This window comes from Megalobrama amblycephala, linkage group LG14, assembly GCF_018812025.1.
Source record: "Megalobrama amblycephala isolate DHTTF-2021 linkage group LG14, ASM1881202v1, whole genome shotgun sequence".
NCBI classification, from domain to species: Eukaryota; Metazoa; Chordata; class Actinopteri; order Cypriniformes; family Xenocyprididae; genus Megalobrama; species Megalobrama amblycephala.
In genome coordinates this window covers 38,902,470-38,922,702 of record NC_063057.1, presented here as the reverse complement: position 1 = coordinate 38,922,702, position 20,233 = coordinate 38,902,470, and the positions used below count along the sequence as shown (strand labels likewise).

Here is a 20,233-nt window from a genome sequence, read left to right as displayed (position 1 = left end):
AAAAATAAATGCACCAAGAGGGATTTTTTCAAGTGAATTTGCACAGCATCCCCAGGGATGACATGAACTTGACAGGTGGAAGGCCACTGAACTATAGTAGCTTTTGCTATACACAGGACCAGTGGTACTAAAAAATGTGTTATTCCCTTAAAAAGATACAAGCACTTCATGTCCTTGCCTGTAGCCATGTCCATAGCGCTGGAGTCAGTTTGCTCAAAAACTAATGAAACACTTTGTCAAGTGCAGTGCTGACTTTTATGGCAAGTGTTGTCCTGTGTACCTAAACTGATCTCATCTTCATAAAGATGTCAGACACTTTAACCATTGCTTAAATGAAATTTCCAACTTTTGAAAAGTACCTGCACCAAATCAAGAAATGTATGAGGGACGGAAAAAGAAAATCAAGAAAAGTTCCTCTGGAACAGGTCACTGGGTGTTTGTCAGAAATTGACCATGCAGAAGTGAAAGAGAATAAAACAACTGGACACACAGCCTAAAGTGTTTTTTTCTGTAAAAGAAAAAGACTGTTTTCTCTTGAGAGATGACAGATTTGCTTTCATTCGCAAAAAAATGTGGATGAAACTTTTGCGTGAGAAGGGAAGGAATATGGAGGGTAGAGATCCCGATAAAAGAAGAGAGTTAAAGAAAATGATTAGATGACCAAATACTAAAGAAAGAAAAAATCATTCAAGATGAAAAAGGATCCTCAGGATGAACTATACGTGATGTTCCCATTATACAAAAGAAAAATAACTGCAGATAGGTTTTGATTAATGAATGGTTTAACTTCTTAGCAATCAAGTCAAAATGTTGTTTACTATGTTTATTATGGTCTATAACTTCTAGTTAATAGGCAAGAGTGTGAAAACTATAATCTGACAAGCGAGTTGAGAAGGAAGAACAGGAGGAAGTGGTAGTGGTTTAGGGAACTTGGAAAAGAACTAAGAGAACATTTAAAAGTTATATTGTTGGTATGTTTCTCAGTGAATATAAAAATCTCAAATATTTAAATATATTAACTCAACATGGTCCTCAAATTTTAGATTATTAATATTTTAAATCAATTGTTGATTTGCACTATTAACAGAATCTGATCATTTGGAGGTGTCAGAGAGCATAATGGATAACTGGTCAAGTAAAGTTCAGTGTAGAACGAGGAGACCAAACAGAGTGAACTGGGGTTAGACTGCTTAAATGGAGTGGATCTGATGAGGGAGAATGATAGCAGGTGTGGATGATTGTGAAGTGTGTGCAGGTGTGAGCCAGGAGGGATTGTGGGAAATGTAGTGTGCATTATGCCATTAAATAAATAAAACAACAGAAAAGTTGGATTTTTAGGTGGGTCTGAATGGGAACAGTGATATAGCCTAGTTTTTTAACATGTGGATTTATTTACTTTGTCAATATTGTGACCAAATTATATAAAAAAGAAAAAGTTTTCAAACTGCATTTAATAATTCATTGATGTATTTCAACATTTTACTGTGAGCTGGATGATTGATGCTGTTTTAAATTTTCTTTATTTTGTTTAGAGGTATACATGTATGTTATAATATGTCAGGGTTATGTTTGATCTGTTTAATATTGAGTTTGTTTCTATGGGGGTAAATTGATGCCAAAACCATTGAAAATGAACAGACTAAAAGTCACAAATAGATATTACAACTTGTAAACACAAAACACAATCTACAAATAGAAAAAAAATCCGCAAACACAGTCCTCATGATCCGCAAATGTAAAACAAGATCTACAAATAGATACAAAGTCCTCAAACAAACTCTTTGTGATCCACAAATATAAAGCATGATCTACAAAAAGATAAAAAATCCACAAATAAACACATCCTGATTCACAAATAGAAATCAGTGACTTGTACTTGAAAACCAGAATTTGAATGAATGTAAAGTGACTTGTTTGCAGGTGAAGATCATGTTCTGTTTGTAGATTGTGTCACATTTGTTTTCAGAATTCTGGCACTATTGTTTCGCTGTTGTGACAAAATAATGCCATAATCATTGAAAATGAAGAGACTATGAGTCAAAAATGCATATTACAATTTGTAAACACAAAACAAGATCTACAAATAAATTTAAAATCTGCAAATGTAAAACACAATCTGTAAATAGATTCCAAATCTGCAAACAAACTCCTCATGATCCGCAAATGTAAAACAAGATCTACAAATAGATGAAAAATCCACAAACAGACTCTTCATGATTCACAAATAGAAATCAGTGACTTGTACTTAACAACCAGAATTTGAATGAATGCAAAGAGATTTGTCTGCGCACGAGGGTCATTATTTGTTTGTAGATTGTGTTGCATTTGTTTTCAGAATTTTGGCACAGATATTTCGCTGTTTTTTCTACAAAAAAATCTACAAATGCCCTCCTCACAATTTGCAAACAAACACGGTCTAACTTGTATTCTCAAACCACTGTAAAAGACATTCTTACACATTCTGTGCAAAGCTCAGCATGCAAGTGTTGAATCTGTGTTTGCAGATCACAGGGCATTCACAGATCCCTCTCCACACGTCTACAGATCTTTTTGGCACTATCTTTCCGCAGAGTTGTGTGACTACGATCCACACGTGTAGTCAGCCAATCAGGGGTATTGCTTCAATGTGATGTCACGCCCCCTCAATAAGCCCTTTTCAAAATAAGAGCTGACACTTCTCTGATGGGTGGACCGGTGTCACAGCGCTGACAGGCGGACAGAGCCTGGGCAGCGCTGGGAAAGGACGGGCCGACCGACGCTCACAAGATGGGTTGTCAGGTAAGCGGTCGCTCGACTAAGTAGCTGTGTGACATTTAAAGAATAACTTTATCGCACCCCAGTACGTTAACGTTATGCACTGTCGTTAAAACTGCCCAGAAACCGGCTCACCAACAGCCTGGCGTTAGCCAGTTAGCCCGTTAGCCCCATAGCTCAGTGGTCGATCTTTATCACTGTTCAAGTAGCTCGCAAAAATAACAGAAATATGAGTAGTACAAAAATACATGACATTTCTCCTGTCTTTGTACTGTATTTTTGGATTTATTTTTTTGTTATTTTCGGGAGCTATTGGGGCAGTGATAAAGGTAAATAACTTAGCCCACATCATGTCTGAGTCTGTAAAAGGCCGTTCACAAGAGGCCAGAGACGCTGAAGACAAACACGAAGAGGAGAAAATTCTGTAGCCGGCAGAGCAGCTCACTGTTCACGATGCTCGAAATATAGGAAGAAAATATAAATATTGAATTGTGGGTGAGGGGTTATATCTCTATGCATCTCTAAAAGGAGATCAGTCTTCAGAAAGATTTCGATGCCAATGGCATTTTATTTTCCTCAGAATAAAGTAGCTAAAGTATTCCTTAGAATAGCTTTGTTTACAGCGGTAACCAAGGAAACACCGTATCACTGCTGGTCCATAAGCGCCACCTGCTGCCAGAGAGTGAATTTGCGTCCCATTCAGCCTGCTCTTTTTGTGTGTGTAGCATTTATAATTTCACAAAGATAAAGTCAGACCGTTCTGTTTTTGCTTTAAATCTTGAAATTAAATCTAATTCAATTAAAAAAAATAAATAAAAAAAAACAACTGCTCATGCAACGTTCGTAGCATCTTTGTTTGGATTGTGATTAAAAAGCAGTGGTTCCCTCTAATTTGAAATGGCTATGTATTTTGTTTATTATAATAATATTAATAATAAATACCTGCAACCAGTATCAGAATCGGCCAATTTCCTTGTAAAATAAATAAATAAATAAATCATAATCTACATTGGCCAAAGATACTAAATCTGGGCTGTCTTTTTCTATCAAGTAGATTGTCTTTCAAAAAGATAGAGGTCAGGGATCTTGGACTTAAAAAGGTTGGTGACCACTGTCCAACTTGTCCAACTAACGTTAGCCTAATAATATCATTTAGCTTTAGCTATAGCTGGCTATAACCAAACTTGTGTTTACAGCACAGAACAACAGCACATACAGTTAACGTTGGCAGTTCTTGCACATTTTGTGCCAACAGCAACAAAATAAACGTTCGCTGGGGACGTATCGGCACTGTGTCCCCGTAGCATTTATGGCAAATATGTAAGTTAATGACACACTGAACATAGCATTAACGTTAACTAGAACAACCCCTCATAGTCATGCTGTCATTTCAGTTATTATCAGTGCCTGACAATTCAGCTGGTTGATGGTACATGGGGCAACTTTTTAAGCATTGTTGCTGGGCAATCTTGTCGAGTGATTGTTGCTTGGGCACTTTCCCATTGAAAAAATACAATACATTGCTATCTGGATAATTTAGATCGGTCGTGGGCCCTGTGTCTCATCTGGTTGACCGTTTATGGCAACATTGCCCAGAAACATTGCTCAAAAAGTTGCCCTGTGTATCATCACATGTACTCTTTATTGATCAACACAGAGCTGCGCTGTTGTCTTGCAGCCTTTGTCTGGTAAACAACCTGCTAGTGTTTTGGAAAGCTATGTGCTCATGTCTTCCCCCCTCTCCCCCCTCTGTCTGCAGAATCCGGACCGGAGGTGGCCCAATCTGTTTCCAGACCTGCCAAACTGCTGTGTGTGTGTGTTTGTTTGTTTTTTTGTTTGTTTCTCTGTGCTGGAGTTATTTTAAGAACTTGATGGCTTTATCCAGTTTGTTATTAAATTTGTTATGAATTTTAAACTTGTGTCTTTATTACATCCACACACAAAATAGCCATTTTTTGTCGTCAAGCATATTGTTTTTAATTGTATTACCATCAAATCGCATGGATAGTGACGTTGCAGTCTTATGTCGATTCAGCATCTTAAACCTCTCTGGTGCAATCTAGTCCATATTTGAGGGCTTTTTGCCATAGTGGTTTTTGATCAGGTTTATCGTATATATATATTCCCCTCTATAGTATTTTCACTAACAGAATAAAGGTTTTACAAATCTACAGAAATCTAGAAACTACAGTTAGTAGTTACAGGCAAAACAGTCTTTTCCCTCAGCTGTCACTGTGTTGCTGCCCGTTGTTGTGCCACGCATGCTCATCACACACTGGCAACTACCTACACACTATATCACTATATAGATAGATATATAACCATCTATCTATAGATGGAAGCATATAAAATGAGCTAAACCTTAAACATCTAGGCTACAGCATTGAAATCCAACATGCACATTAATGGACCTTAACATTAATACAGGAACATCATGGTTATGAAACGCTGATGGGATCGTTATACTGCATTTTGACTTTTTACTCTACATAGTTTAGGTGAATGTCACTACTACTTTCACTTAAGTAAGGTTTTCAATGCAGGACTTTCGCTTGTCATGTAGTGTTTTCACAGTCTGGTCGTACTACTTTTACTGAGGTAGTCTAAAGAAAGTTAATACTTTTTTCACCACTCCAAAACAAAAATTCCCTACAGAAACAGTCAACCAGGACACATTGGATAGAGGGAGAACAAGTCTGCACCGGCCTGTGGTTATACAGACTGTCCAGAAAGAGGGAAAAAAAAAATGTTTTATATAATATATTTTACCAAAGTTGTACATCACAGTTAAATGCAAGGTACAAAGTGTATGCTGCTCTCACAGATTTTTACCTTGTCACAACCTGGCTCAACAGTACGTGACAAAAGAAGGAAACCACACAGGTCTGAAAATACTAGATATTTTAATAAGTAAATTAAGAAAAATATACAATTGTAGGTGTCTGTCAGATCAGAATGTATGCAGTGTATGTGTGAGTGGAGTGTATGGGAGTAAAACAAAGAAAAACAGAACAGATCAGCCACCACCCATTAACCATCAACCATTTCAATGAGTGATTCCACAAATTGCACCGTGGTGATGTAAATGTCCATGCCAAGGGAATCTGAGGGTCCCATAGGGTCAATAGCTGACCTAAGCTGCTCCATCTGTTCAGGATTCAGAGGGCTTTGTACGGTCGGAACAGTCACCCCAGTGTGTCCATTGTCTTGACGGCTGATGTCCTCCTCCCAGTCAATAACAGGAACAAGATACTCCTGAAATATTGAAAGACAAATCATAAACTTCACTCAAAACACTACTGGTTCATTTCAGTAAATTGTAAATAAAGAGCATTTTTATTGTTTTTATACATATTGGAAAGTGCATTTCCAGAACATTTCCAAATAACACGGCCATGGAAAAGTACCTCTGCATTGTCTGGATCTGCAATGGGATTTTGCATTTGGCCAACATCCCACAGCTGGTTTGGCGTCAGGTTTTGCTCAGTCCGGATTGGGTGGTTGTCCCATCCCTCACGAAAGTTGTCCAGATTGTTTTGCAGACGAGGCAAGAACACATAATGACATGCAAAAATGTGTGTGGTGCTACTGAGGTCCAGATAGCCTTCATTTTCCAGTGTGTGAAGTGCGTGATAAAACACATTGGTCACTGCCATCCACACGTCTCGCCACAGCCTCTCAATCCTGAGTTTTGAAATTAAAATAGGTAATTAGATTATATGAAATTACATGTGATAACCAAATGTCTTCATGTGCTGCATTACCAATTAAGTAATTGCATTTTTGTGCAATAAAACCATAACACAAATTGCAAAACAATTTCAACAAATGTTTAATACCCATAAAAGTCTTTCTATAAACACAAAATGTTCTAAGAGATCTAACAGTTTGAAAGTATCTTAAGCTTCAGCACTGAAAAAAGCCCTGACCAGAGGCCTAATTTGATGCCTCATTCTCATAAAAGTGATCAGGAACCCCTTGAGGCAATTTCTTAAAATTGGCACAAATGTTAACTTGGGATACCTCACAATTGTCTAATTCCATCCATTATTCCCTCATTTGCATGTTTTCCTGAATGGCTGCATAAAAAGAGATGCAAGGAAAACATGTGAGGAGAGAAGAAACAAGGAAATGCATAAAGATAGATATATATGCATTAGATAAATGAGATGTCCTTTTACTCCAATGCGTCATGTGAAGAAACGTCTGTTTCTGATGATGGCAACACCTAGGGCCTGTACCACGAAGCGAGTTCAACATACCCAGGATATGTTTTTGTTATCTGGCCTAACTAACCCTAACAATCACGGTCGGGATAAGCGGTACCACGAAGCTGGTTATCAACTCAGTAAGTCAACCCAGGGTTTCCCAATCCAGCCGTGAGCGCGTTCAAATAAAAAGAGGCGTGTTAGCAGCAGATGACCAATCACAGACATGAACAAATCTGACAGCAGCAGAGCATCATTTTACAGTCGAAGAACAAACTGTAACACTACAGAAATATGACATGGTCTAAGTAGCACGGCTGCAGCGGACACATGCAGGGAGAGAGAGGAAAAGAAAAAAAAAAAAAAAAAATCGCCAACAGTGTGAATGCCTAAATGAACAGGTGTAGTCTATAATAATGCATTGATTTGATGTGTTCTTATGAGCTGTATAAAAATATCAGCCTTATTCTTTCAGCTCGGCTGTGTCTGTGTTTCCACATTAAAAGACTGGGGCACTGAATAAGTGGTTGTTCACCTCACTTTGAAAAACTTTGTCACTTAAAAAAATGATACTTTTTTTTTTAAACACACGCAAAAGTGTTCCAAACAACAACAACAACAACAACGAAACAAAAAGTCCATTCATGCCATAAAATGTGCTCAAATGAATCGCAACATCTAGGCTATTGAAAACTCACCTCATTACCTGCGCCCACATTGCAAAAGGTGGGGCGGAACATGACCAGTCTCTGTGATAGACTTTAAGATAGCTTCTAACCTAAAATAATTTGCCTACGTTCATATTAAAATGTAGTAGCCTATTTCAATATCCCTACCAAACTGCTCATAATATTCATCCTCACATAATATATATGAAACATTTATTTGAACATTTCAAAGCAGTTAGTAGGCTTACTGTTAAAACCTGTAGGCCTACAATAACCTAAGGCTTTTAATCAGTCTCTGTAGGATGATCTCGCTTTAGAGAAGACTTTCTCCACATCATCGCAGCAAACAAAGCAGCCTATAAAACAGTCTGTGGGATTTCCTACAAAGTAGATGGTGGATGGAGCTGATTGGTTAGTAGGCAGCATTTTCATGGAGTTGATCTCTTCTCTGCTCCGGAGCAGGTTAGCCATTCAGCATAAGTTACCATGGAGATCTACCCAAGGGAGTAAGCCAGAGATCAACCAGTGGAGCAGACCAAAGCCTTCACGGAGGGCTCCATGTAGGCCCAAAAATGACGTCAAAACCCTGTGACACCCCGTCGCACATGAGAGATGTAACCATATTTTTTTAGATTATAAAATCTGCAATCTATAATAAATAATATTCAACCATCAGTGACGCTGCGTTGGTGTTTGGCAGGTGAGCCTTGTAGGTGGGCTGATGCTTCGTGGTACAAGCCCATGATCACAGGTGGATCAGCTGTCAGCTGGCTTTAAAAGCTGTAGACTTTTGAAGGAGTTCGAGTCTGCACACACACGTGCACTGTGCCGATATTAATAAGGTACACAGTTCTGAGCGGCATGTTCTCTCAGTAGCAGTTACCTGCTACACACCCGTACGTGCATGTCTACCGTTTCCTGTACCATTTATTATAACAATGCTTCTTGGCAATACATCTTATACCATTGGAATGTCTGTTAATGTCCCTTTTAAAATGGTGCCACATTTGTAAAGAACATGCATTTGTGGTATGAGCAGCAGAGCTCAGTATGTGGTTTGCACCGATGAAAGATTTGCTAAATCTTCTGACAATACCGAACAGCTTTTCTTTGCTGTTCACTCTTGTTTGGTGTATTGGATGATTGAAGTCAGAATAATTAGAAAGGTACTTTATTGTCACATGCAATGGCACTAACTGAAGTGCCTGACGTGTTTTTGATGGTGTGGGAAACCCACACAGATACGTGGAGAACATGCAAACTCCACAGAGAAAGGAGTTTGAACCCGGGACCTTCTTGCTGTGAGGCCACAGCGCTATCCACTGGACCACTGTGCCGCCTAAAACAAGACGCATTGAATATTTAGTAATTTAACAAACAGGAATGTCAGTAGTGTGTGGAAGAACCATATAAAAACGCAACAGCCTGGCACCTTCTCCCCATACTGCTCATCATCCTGGTCACACACTGTTGTGGGATGGAATCCCATTCATCAGCCAGCATTTGTTGCAAATGAGTTCTCAGCAGCCGGTCTCTGACATCACCCCTTATATGGAACTTGGCCTGAAGTTTGCAGATGGTACTGGGGCTTACTCCAAAGAATTAAGCAACTTGATTTTGCGGAACACCTGCTTGAAGTTGCCCTATCAATCGCATGGGCCCTATCCAGATCAGTCAAACATGGCATGCTGATTCTTGGAGCAGACACCAACGGACCTCTGTAGCAGAGCACATGCTCACAGTGGGGGTCCATAGGCTCAAAACAAAGGTTAATAGCAACAGCAAAGAAAAGCTGTTTGGCATTGTCAGAAAAGATTTGGCAATTTTTAAATGGGGACAACCCACATACTGAGCTCTACTGCTCATCCCATAAATGCATGTTCCTTACAAATATGGCACCATTTTAACAAAAAAGGGACATTAACAGGCTTCCCAATGGTATAAAATGTATTGCCAAGAAGCATTGTTACAACACAAAATAATTTACCAAACACAAATTTTGTCACTTTTCCTTTTTCTGCATAGTTTACATGTTTATCATACTACAACAGTTTAAAGAGTTTATGTTCCAGTTTGTGTGATCTTACCTTTGGTTGTGCACACTTTTGCCTGCAATGAAGCATCCGTTCTCAGGCCCTCGTACAGACATCATTAGGCGTGCCACTGCCACATTCTCTACACCGTGGTCTGCTCTTACTCTGCAAACATTAAATCAGTGAATAATATAGCATATTGTTTAAAGATCATTGGTAAGTCTGCATAGGTTAACCATGTGACAGCACACAAAAATAAAGCATAATAGGACTCAATTGGCATTTTATTTCATACTTATATTTGCTGAACTTCTCTTTACATCCTGAAAGCAATCAGTATATGCTTATCTGATTGACAGTAAATCAAAAGAAAACCTGCATCTGTGGCTGTCACTGGACTGTAATAAGCAAAGCCAATGACATTTCCTTACCAGTTCTAATTAAATAATAATAATTGACTTAATATCTCTAAAATAATTACTGCAAGACATTGTGAAAAAGGAAAGTGACCAACCACAGATGTCAACTTTTGGTGAAACTGTTTTTTGTGACACCCAGAGTTATCTTTACCTCCATCAGTGGTGGTGGTGGTGGGGTGGGGAGGGGGTCAAACAGAATAGTCATGCAAAAAATACTAGATGGCATTAAGGAATGAAATCATCTAGCAATATACAAATAGGACTACTGTGAATTAATAAATGCAATATCAAATGTCATTTTTCAAAAACATTTCACACACTTGTGGACACTGATTAACAATAATTATTTTCTGCAGAGATCTATGTTTTCTATATAATTCATACATCGTGATTTCAGGGCAGACAATCATGAAACTACTGTGTTGAAAATGTCTGTGGTGGAATGAAATCTCACCTGAGTGGGAATCCAAAGCGCTCCACAGATTCTGAGAAAAAGGCCAAAGTGGTGGCTGACAGGTTATTTGATGCAGCTCCCAGGTACATTATCTACAACAAAAGACATCGATTCAACATAAAAACCATACGACATAATTGTGAACAACAATGGTCAAGTCAAGTCACCTTTATTTATATAGCGCTTTAAACAAAAGATTGCATCAAAGCAACTGAACAACAATTAGGGAAACAGTGTGTCAATAATGCAAAATGACAGTTAAAGGCAGTTCATCATTGAATTCAGTCATGTCATCATGCAGCTCAGTTCAGTTTAAATAGTATCTGTGCAATAATTTGCAATCAAGTCAACGCTATCGCTGTAAATGAAGTGTCCCCAACTAAGCAAGCCAGAGGCGACAGTGGCAAGGAACCAAAACTCCATCGGTGACAGAATGGAGAAAACACCTTGGGAGAAACCAGGCTCAGTCGGGGGGCCTCTGACCATATGAAACCAGCAGTTCAATTCCAGGCTGCAGCAAAGTCAGATTGTGCAGAAGAATCATCCGTTTCCTGTGGTCTTGTCCTAGTGGTCGTCTGAGACAAGGTCTTTACAGGGGATCTGTCTCTGGGGCTCTAGTTGTCCTGGTCTCCGCTGTCTTTCAGGGCTGTAGAGGTCCTTTCTAGGTGCTGATCCACCATCTGGGCTGGATACATACTGGATCCGGGTGACTGCAGTGACCCTCTGACTTGGATACAGACTGGATCTAGTGGCTACGGTGACCTTGGAATAATTGATAAACAGACTAATAGTAGCATAGATGCCATTCTTCTAATGATGTAGCAAGTACATTGGGTGTTATGGGAAGTGTTCCCGGTTCCGGTTTACCTAATTAACGCAGCCTAAAATTCCTTTAACGGATTTGGATATTAGAAGCATATTAGTGTGCTATGTGTAAGCCAGGTTAAAGAGATGGGTCTTTAATCTAGATTTAAACTGCAAGAGTGTGTCTGCCTCCCAAACAATGTTAGGTAGGTTATTCCAGAGTTTGGGCGCTAAATAGGAGAAGGATCTGCCACCCGCAGTTGACTTTGATAGGCCATACTGTGAGGCCGTAATTTAGATATATTTTTGAGATGGAAAAATGCAGTTTTACAAATGCTACAAACGTGGCTTTCTAAGGAAAGGTTGCTATCAAATAGCACACCTAGGTTCCTAACTGATGACGAAGAATTGACAGAGCAGCCATCAAGTCTTAGACAGTGTTCTAGGTTATTACATACAGAGCTTTTAGGTCCTATAATTAACACACCTGTTTTTTCAGAATTTAGCAGTAAGAAATTACTCGTCATCCAGTTTTTTTATATCGACTATGCATTCTGTTAGCTTTTCAAACTGGTATGTTTCGCCGGGCCGCGAAGAAATATAGAGCTAAGTATCATCAGCATAACAGTGAAAGCCAACACTGTGTTTCCTGATGATATTTCCCAAGGGTAACATGTAAAGCGTGAAGAGTAACGGCCCTTAGGTTGTAAATAGGCTGCTTTTTGCAGAAGACCATTAAATATATTTTAATGTATACAAAAATAATATATAATTTCCCTGACAGGGCTTGTGTAGGTCTACTCCTATTCCCAATATTATAGAAAAGTTGAATGGTTTTATGTCACACTGTTAGCTTTGTGATCTGGTCATCAGGCAAAGATGCACAGACTCAGACCAACATGGAAACTATGCTGTGCAAATAGTGATGTATATTAAATGTCTACCTTTCGAGAAAAGCCATCAATCCCTCCAAAGATGACAATGTTGTACCTGCGGATAAAACCATTTATTATATTCCAAATAAATGGGAACAGATCCTCTACATCTTACACAAGTTTGTACATAATTGCACTTACAAAGTTACAATAACTGTTATGTGTACACATTTATTCCAAGAACAATCACTAGTAAAATAAGACTTACCGGATAAGCTTGTGGTTTGTGTCGATGTGGACCAGGTACCTGGGACAGGGCACAGAGTAGGTCCGTCTTACAACACACCCCAACTGCGTCATCCGAGACAACACCCCCATTGTATCCACACGGTGCATCGATGCCCTCACCCGGTTCCACTGCACCCGATGTCCCTCTGCTAACAAAGTCCCTTTGACGATACGGTAACCGGCATGAGGCATCCTTAATTTAATCTCTGACACCATTTCATCCAGTGCTTCATCCGTCAATGTACTGTACAGTTCTCTGACAGAAATAGAGTTTTCTTGCATCCTTCTGCACACTGTTCTACAGGACACCCCCGCTAGCTTGGCAATGCATGGAACTGGCAAACCAATGTCAATCAGATGAATGAGGAACTCTTCTGATATAATAAGTTTTGGACGGCCAGCAAAAGGACCTTTTACCACCTGTACCACTCTAGGCGGCTGTTGATGATCTTGTTGGTGCATCTCTATCAAGTTGCTAAGCTCTGTCAACACACTCATTACCTCCTGGGACATTTCAATGTGCCTGGACAGGGCACTGATGAAAACCATTTCTTGGGTGCAGATGAAATCTAGGTAGTCCATGTCCAGCGGTCTTTGTTCTAAGACATGTGTAAGGCGTGAACGCAGACGCTCGAAGATGTGTTGCTTTAACAGTTGCTGTAGAGAAGAAACAACACATGTTGATCTAGGCCTCTGATATGACATGTGCAATGTTTTAATTGGTGACAGACAAAACAGTTAATTTCTGTCTTTAACCACAATAAAAATAATACCAATGCACACATTAGTAGGGATGTCCCGATCTGATAAACAATTCTGATCTAGGCCGATCAAGGCATTGTTTTTAACTGAGCACAAACCTAAGCCTGATCTTGTGTGTTGCTTTAGATTTCCTACAAGTCTCAGAAACGGAGAACAGTTTCTGGCCGGATGCAGCTAAAATGTCTGCAGGGTGTAAATATTTTTAAAGTTGAAAAACAAAAGCAGTCCAACATCCTTTTGTAATGTCTGCAATACAAGCATTTTGCAAGCAGTAAAAACATATTGAAAACATTGTTAGTGACAAATCCACATCTATCGCGGCTTTTCACAGTGCGTGTGTAGAGGAATGTGCAAAGCGCAGGTCTGCTGTAGTTAGCAATGTGTGAGTAAAGATTACTGGGAGAAACCACGATGGTTCGGTTGAACTGTCGCTTGAGCAACTCCTGATACAAAAACGTGTGACAAGTGTTTTAAAAAGGCATTTTCAATGTGTCAAATCAAAAGAAAAAATCTGTTTTAATAATTCCTAAAGCTTTAACAATATTTTGTGCCCATGCCTAGTGTCCAGATAACAGGGCCTTCACTTCCATAGTCCTCCACTGGTTTCACATAATTGCACACAAGGAGAAGCAGCATAAGATATTGTGATGAATGGAAGTGGATGATTTGAATGTTTGATGTACACGCCCCTCAGTTTACGTAAGTGGGTGTCCCTTAATGAAATGAATGGGTACAGGTGATGCGTGTTAAACATTCCTGAAATAATTATCTCGAGGACTGCTTGGAAGAGAATGCTGGGGGAGTTTTTTGGGTTTTGGAGCTCTTGTGGGGAACACTAAACGGCCGCTCAGGACAAATAGTGTCTCCAGCGGTGAAGATAGTAAGTTAGTGGGGGGGTAAATGTGTTAGGCAGTCAGGGTGGAACTTCTGATTAGAAGAGCTCCCGACTGAAGCCTTAAATAACTCTGCCCCAGGAACTAAGCTGAAAAACGCTGAACCTGATGGACTGATTTCTATGTATTGAGTGATTAAGTGACAAAAAGGTCTGTGGTGTATCTTCCCTGCTGAGCTGAATCCATCACCACTCTGTGTTTCTGCTTGTTCATACACAAACATACAAATGAATGTTACAAAAGAAGACTATCCCGTCTCATATGGGCTACTGAGAATTTATCAATAATGTTATTTATTTAATGATATTATAGATTACACTTTTGAACGTGCCATGGATGCGGAGTTCTCGCATTTGACCAGCGGATGTCGCTAGCGTGTCACTGCTCCGCTGCTTTGCGCATGCGTAGAAGTTTCTCATTATTATGAGAAACTAAGTCATTATTACGAGAAAATAAATCATAATTATGAGAAAGTTTCTAATTATTATGACTTACAGAATTATATCTTTTACTCAACTGTGGCGGAAACGGGCTTCCATACTCATGCGAATAGGGCAAGACATGACACTGACCAAACACATAACTTACATGAATATAATACGTCACGTATAATATCTTGAACAGTTACTTCAAGCATCAAGCAAGACACTTACCCATCCTTCACCAGCCATATTAGCCTAATTGGCTTGGTATGGTAGTAAGTTAGGTCTTCTCCAATGTCCAGTCCAAGTTAACGTTAGCTAACCGAGACTTTTTTGACTGTTTTGAGGCAGTTTTATTTGGCGTGACACGTTTAGGATGACCTGTTGGCAAAATGGAATACAATATTCACAGTAATGTTTTTATTTGTGTATAATTACTGAAAATAATAACCGTGTTATTTTACCTTAGAATGAGCAGGTTTTATTGGTTTTAGCCAGAGGGAGAGGGTCCTCTTCTACGGAGTTCTTTACATTGAACCGCCACTTTCCTACGCAGGAACCCACAACACGTTTTATTTCCGGTTTCCGGTTTCTTCTGCGGTCAAGCCAGCCGCCAAAAAAAAGGGGTGTGTGCGCCTATTATGAGTACGGGATGACGCGTTTTTGTAGGACAACCCGGAAGTTAGCGGCGCACGGGTTCCCTCGACTGAAAGCCTATAGAGCTTGGCAAACTACGTCACTGCGCATTGCATTCTGGGTAGTCGCCGCCATGTTTTAGGTCACGCTCAGGAGCGTACAATGACAAAAAATACAAATCACCAGATGAAAAAACAACTGTATTTACGTTAATTTTTTTTTTGAGAGCTGCTTGCACTTGCTTAGAATAAATGGACTAATATTTGAATCTCTTTGTGTTCATTCGATCGCCCAGTCGTGTGGCCAGGACACGACACGCATAGAAATCACACTGCCGCCTCCTATCGGACCACAAGCAGGACCAAAGTGATTTCTCTATTGCAGTTTTTAATAACTAAATGGCACCGATATATCTGCCAGATAAAATAATAAACACAATATAGATTGATCTCAGCCAGCATATCATCATATAGCCCTGATTTCTTCATGTTAAAGCATTAAGGGATAACATAAGAGCATGACCCTCTGTAATGCAGCTCTGAAATGAATTATATTGTGGAGTCGCTACACCAAGTAAGTTTTACTGGACCTAAATATAATAAATACATAATTTCTTACCAAGACAAGCTGAACAATGAATCAGAGGTGTTGCTTTATGAACACGGAGAGTGATCGCAACGAGCTATATCACAAATGACAGTTCTAAACGTGTTTTCGTACATTATTAATGGCGTGAGCACTTACATATTCAAGTGGATCAGAAGTTATTAATCTGTAATAAATACAAATGACAAAGCCACATTTTGTTCAAGTTTATTTTCATTGAGTTTCACTTTCACCATTGTGTCGTTTCTAAGCTGGAAGGCAGAAAATGAGGGACATTCTAACGCATAATGTGAAAATGCATAACGTGGCTTAATTTACTAAAACAGTGTTATTAACAAACTAAACTTAGTATGCTTTATTAGTTTGGTGTTTACTATGTACAGAAAAGCAGATAAGCCCAGAATATGAACGCAACACATTTAACACATACGCATTTTCCTCCCATAAAGAAAACGCTTAATGGATGCATTTTGTTCATATTCTGGGCTCATCTGCTTTGCTGTACATAGTTTCTATGGGAGGAAAGCGTTTAACGTGAAATTAAACGCGTTGCATTCAAATTCTGGGCTATTAGTATGATGTTTACTTACATTACGCCACATTAAGCATTTTACAATGTCCCGAAAATGGGACAAAATGGCGCTTCATTTCACATCCGTTTTCCACGCTGGTCAGTATATGCAGATAGTTCATAACACAGCCAGCGTTCACCATTCTAATATGTTTATAACTGTATAATATAAATTTTAACATCTTCCTCCACTATTTCCCAGTCTCTACTGTACTGACGGTGACCTAAAGTCCCAGAATGCAATGCGTCGCTGACGTCACGTTCCCGGACTCTATTCATTTTTCCCATAGACTTTTGGAAAATCGCAGAAAATAAGCTCTGTGTTTAACAAAGACACTTACACGTTTTGTCTATCAAGATAATATTTACAAGTTAACACAACATTTATAGATTTTGAAGCCTAAATAAAGTCATCAGATATAAAAGGCTAACAGTAAGCTATAAACGGACTACAGCACACCATGGTCGCTGATCAACGTCGTCACCACCAAGCGTCCTCAAACTTTATTTAGAAAACAACTCTATTTAAAAACATGCTCACTGATTATGATCTGCGCTGTGTATGAATACTTATCCACTTTTTCATGAGAAATGCTGTCCAAATGTCCTGTTTGTCATGATGACGTCTAAAGTCCCCGCCAAAGGAAGTAGTCCCTTTTAGCAATTTGTTAGCAACCGCCGATTTTAAGACACAGTAAAAGTTTAAAAAATCACAAGTGGGTTATAACTGGTGTTTTATGTCATAGATCAAAACGTGAAAGTATTTAGAGGCTTTGTTAACCACAGACCTTATTTCAGGCGATTTAGCAAAAACCCATTCAAAAAACCCATAGACTTTACGGCGTTGGAACCGGAAGTCCTAAAATGCTAACTCGCTTCCGGGTTTTGCCTACAAAAACGCGTCATCCCTGGGGCACTCTATTTCAGTAACAGCTGTGAGAGAGAACGCGCTTGAGTTGCGCCATTTTACTGCAGCATTTTGGAGATATTTGCCATTATTCTACTTTTAAGACCTATAAAAACCTAATTTCTAGAAGAAGAAAACAATGGTCATGTTTAATACAGGACATCCCACCCAGCTAACAAAAAAGGTCCCCCGAACGTCCATGTGTAGGGCCCTCTAGCTGTCCCGCGGACGTTCACGGGGATGTTCACAGGACGTTCAGCGGCCATTCGGGACGTTTACGGGACTTTCGATTAAGTCCTCTTGTTGTTTTTTATTTTACTTATAGGTTAACAAAAGAAAACAAACACGTTGTAAGGAGTAAAATACATGTATTTATTTATAAATTAACAGTTTTATAGTAACAGTTTTGTGCTCTTTCCGTGTGTGTGTGTGTGCGCGCACGCGCTTCTCTCGTTGTCAGCTGTGGTAGTCTGATGGCAGTTTTTTCGTTGGCTTCTAACCTAAAACGACAAAATGAACACATTCAATCATGTATCAGGTATCGTTTGTCTATTAAAAACATTTGTTACTGTCATTAGGTTTAGTTAGACCAAGATTAGCGCACATTTGAAGATAGGGCGTAACGGTCAGCGGCGACGGACAACAACTTCTGCAAACATTTGTAAATGTAATCTTGTCATATAATTTAAAATTTACAAGATAAACAGTGCTTAAGGTAGCTAATGTCTACTAAACTAAAATTTAAAATACCTTTTCGGCCGAAGAAAGAGAAAACTCGTCTGAGAAAATCACCGGCAGGACCGTTAACTCTCGACTCAGCTGAGCGTTGCCATAGATACATGCGCGTACCCTAAAGAATGACGTCACTCGATCGTCACTCGCTTGTATCTCCCAGCTGTGTGGCTATATTACACTTTTTGCCACATGCTATACCTGTCTTAAGTGTAAAAATGAAAGTATTTTTTTTTCCTAAAATAATTTTTCTTTAATAAAACAATGTTTGACAGGTATTTATTGGTATAGGAATTGTCTTACCTGTGTAATTTTCCAATTTCTTTGTCAGCAAAGTGCTTTTCCATTCTTCATCTTTTCTTTGCTGCATTCATCAGTTGAAGTCAATAACATTATTTTAGAGCTCCACGGGATTAAATGTTCTTTAAGCATGGGAATACATAATAAATTGTATAGGGTGCGTTCAGGGTGATTGGGACACTTTTACTATTGAGATGACTTGGATAAAATGTCCCATTCAGTCTGCATTCACCCTGTCTTATATAAAGCTATTGAGGGGTAGGCCTATTATGATTTTGATGTTTAAAATGATAACTGCTGAAGGCACACATGATCTGATCTTTTATTAGTTTGTAGGTTGAAGTACTCCATTATTTTTCCCATTAGGCTAACATGAAAGTTGTTCATTTTTAATATTTACTTCATTTTACAATGAATGGTCATTGTACAGAAACGTCCACTTTTCTGTCCCTAGACTTTACAGAAATATTACACCTGAAAACACTTCAGGATTAATTTTTATATATATATATATATGAAACAATGTTATTTGAACAATTAAACCTTCTTGAGCCATCAATGTGGCAATATTCATTTTTTAATTGTAAAAATTCCAAACACCACAGAAGTGCTCGTCCCCACAGTCATGTACAGAGGGAAAATGCTTTATTTTGAGCTCAGAAACAGTTTTTCTACCATTTCAAATATAATGTATGCATAACTATCAAATATATTATGTAAACTACATAAAAAAACAAAAAAACGAAACAAAAAAAAACAAAAACAAATGCTGAATAAATATTATAAAATATATAATGAACCCCTGGTGTCGTGTCACTGGTGTTACCTTTAACAAAAATCTATTTTTTTTTAAAATAAAAATCACACTGATGACATCACTTGACATCCTTCTTCCTATTTCCTGAAGATCCATGAAGAAAGGCCAATGGAAAGTCTCTTTTCAGTTATCAGAAATTTTAATTAGAAAATTATAATTTAATATGAAGCTTTTAGGTGAAGTCACTGGTATGACCTACATTATTGTTAGAGATTTTTTAAAAACTAGAATACAAATGGATTAAACGACTTAATTTAGTGAATATATCATGACTGACAACATGTGGATTGACACCTTGCAGCAGCCATTTTGTAAAATACATTTTTCATGAAAAATGTCACTGGTGTTAGCCTACCCATATAGATAAACTTTATTCAAAGCTATTCATTAAGTTCTTTTGCATAAAATAGCAGTAAGATTACATGATTATAACTCTTCTTTCTCATTGTTAATCCTCATTTGGTCAGATATGGCTAAATTAAAGGTATATGGCTAAATTGAGCACAGCTGAGAAGCAGCGACTATACAGACAGCGTATTTTACAGACATTTTTAAAATGTTTATGAGCCTCTGACTGCTTCCACTAATGTCAATGATAAGTCTTTGATTGTATACCAAATGTAAAAAAATTAGTCCCATCTACTTAATTCTAGTTGACGAATAAGGATCTTTGGTCTTACACATACGTCACTGGTGATTCATTGTGTCTGTCACGATCACGTCTGTTCCTGTCACATCCCGGACTACATTTCCCATGATCCTCCATTGCTTATCACCTGCACTCACTTCACAATCACTCCACACTAATCACCACACCCAGCTGCCACACATTACCTGAACTATAAAAGACTCATACACACACCACCTCACCGTGAAGTCTTGTTGCCTCTGTGTACAATTCCAAGCGTTTATATATTGTTTGCCTGTCTGTTTCCCGTCTACGATCCTGTGCCACCTGTCCTGTCCTGACCTTTGCTTTGTATACTGACCTGTGATTGATATCTGCCAGCCCTGACCCTCTGCTTGTTCCTGACTACGATTCTGCCTGTTCCTTGCTGTACCTGTTTGCTGTTATCTGACCCCT

At 38.7% G+C, this 20,233-nt stretch overlaps 1 protein-coding gene across 1 annotated transcript; it reads right to left on the bottom strand.

Annotated features, from left to right (window-relative positions):
* Positions 1-5,640: 5,640 nt before the first annotated feature.
* Positions 5,641-13,233, bottom strand: LOC125244908. Its single transcript, XM_048155294.1, has 6 exons — positions 12,484-13,233; positions 12,285-12,330; positions 10,537-10,628; positions 9,718-9,828; positions 6,162-6,438; positions 5,641-6,009 (listed from the first exon to the last, which is right to left on the bottom strand). Exons 1-6 carry the CDS (start codon positions 13,206-13,208, stop codon positions 5,785-5,787), a joined length of 1,476 nt encoding a protein of 491 aa, XP_048011251.1. The 5' UTR covers positions 13,209-13,233; the 3' UTR covers positions 5,641-5,784.
* Positions 13,234-20,233: the final 7,000 nt, after the last annotated feature.

Bases quoted from the DNA above. Each gene is read 5' to 3' on its own strand.
- LOC125244908 (XM_048155294.1), bottom strand. From the start codon at position 13,208: ATGTCATATCAGAGGCCTAGATCAACATGTGTTGTTTCTTCTCTACAG. The intron at 10,629-12,284 runs GTAGACATTTAA...CTTTTGTTGTAG, and splicing joins TTGATGGCTTTTCTCGAAAG to ATAATGTACCTGGGAGCTGC. The intron at 6,010-6,161 runs GTACTTTTCCAT...TCAATATTTCAG, and splicing joins CAGATCCAGACAATGCAGAG to GAGTATCTTGTTCCTGTTAT.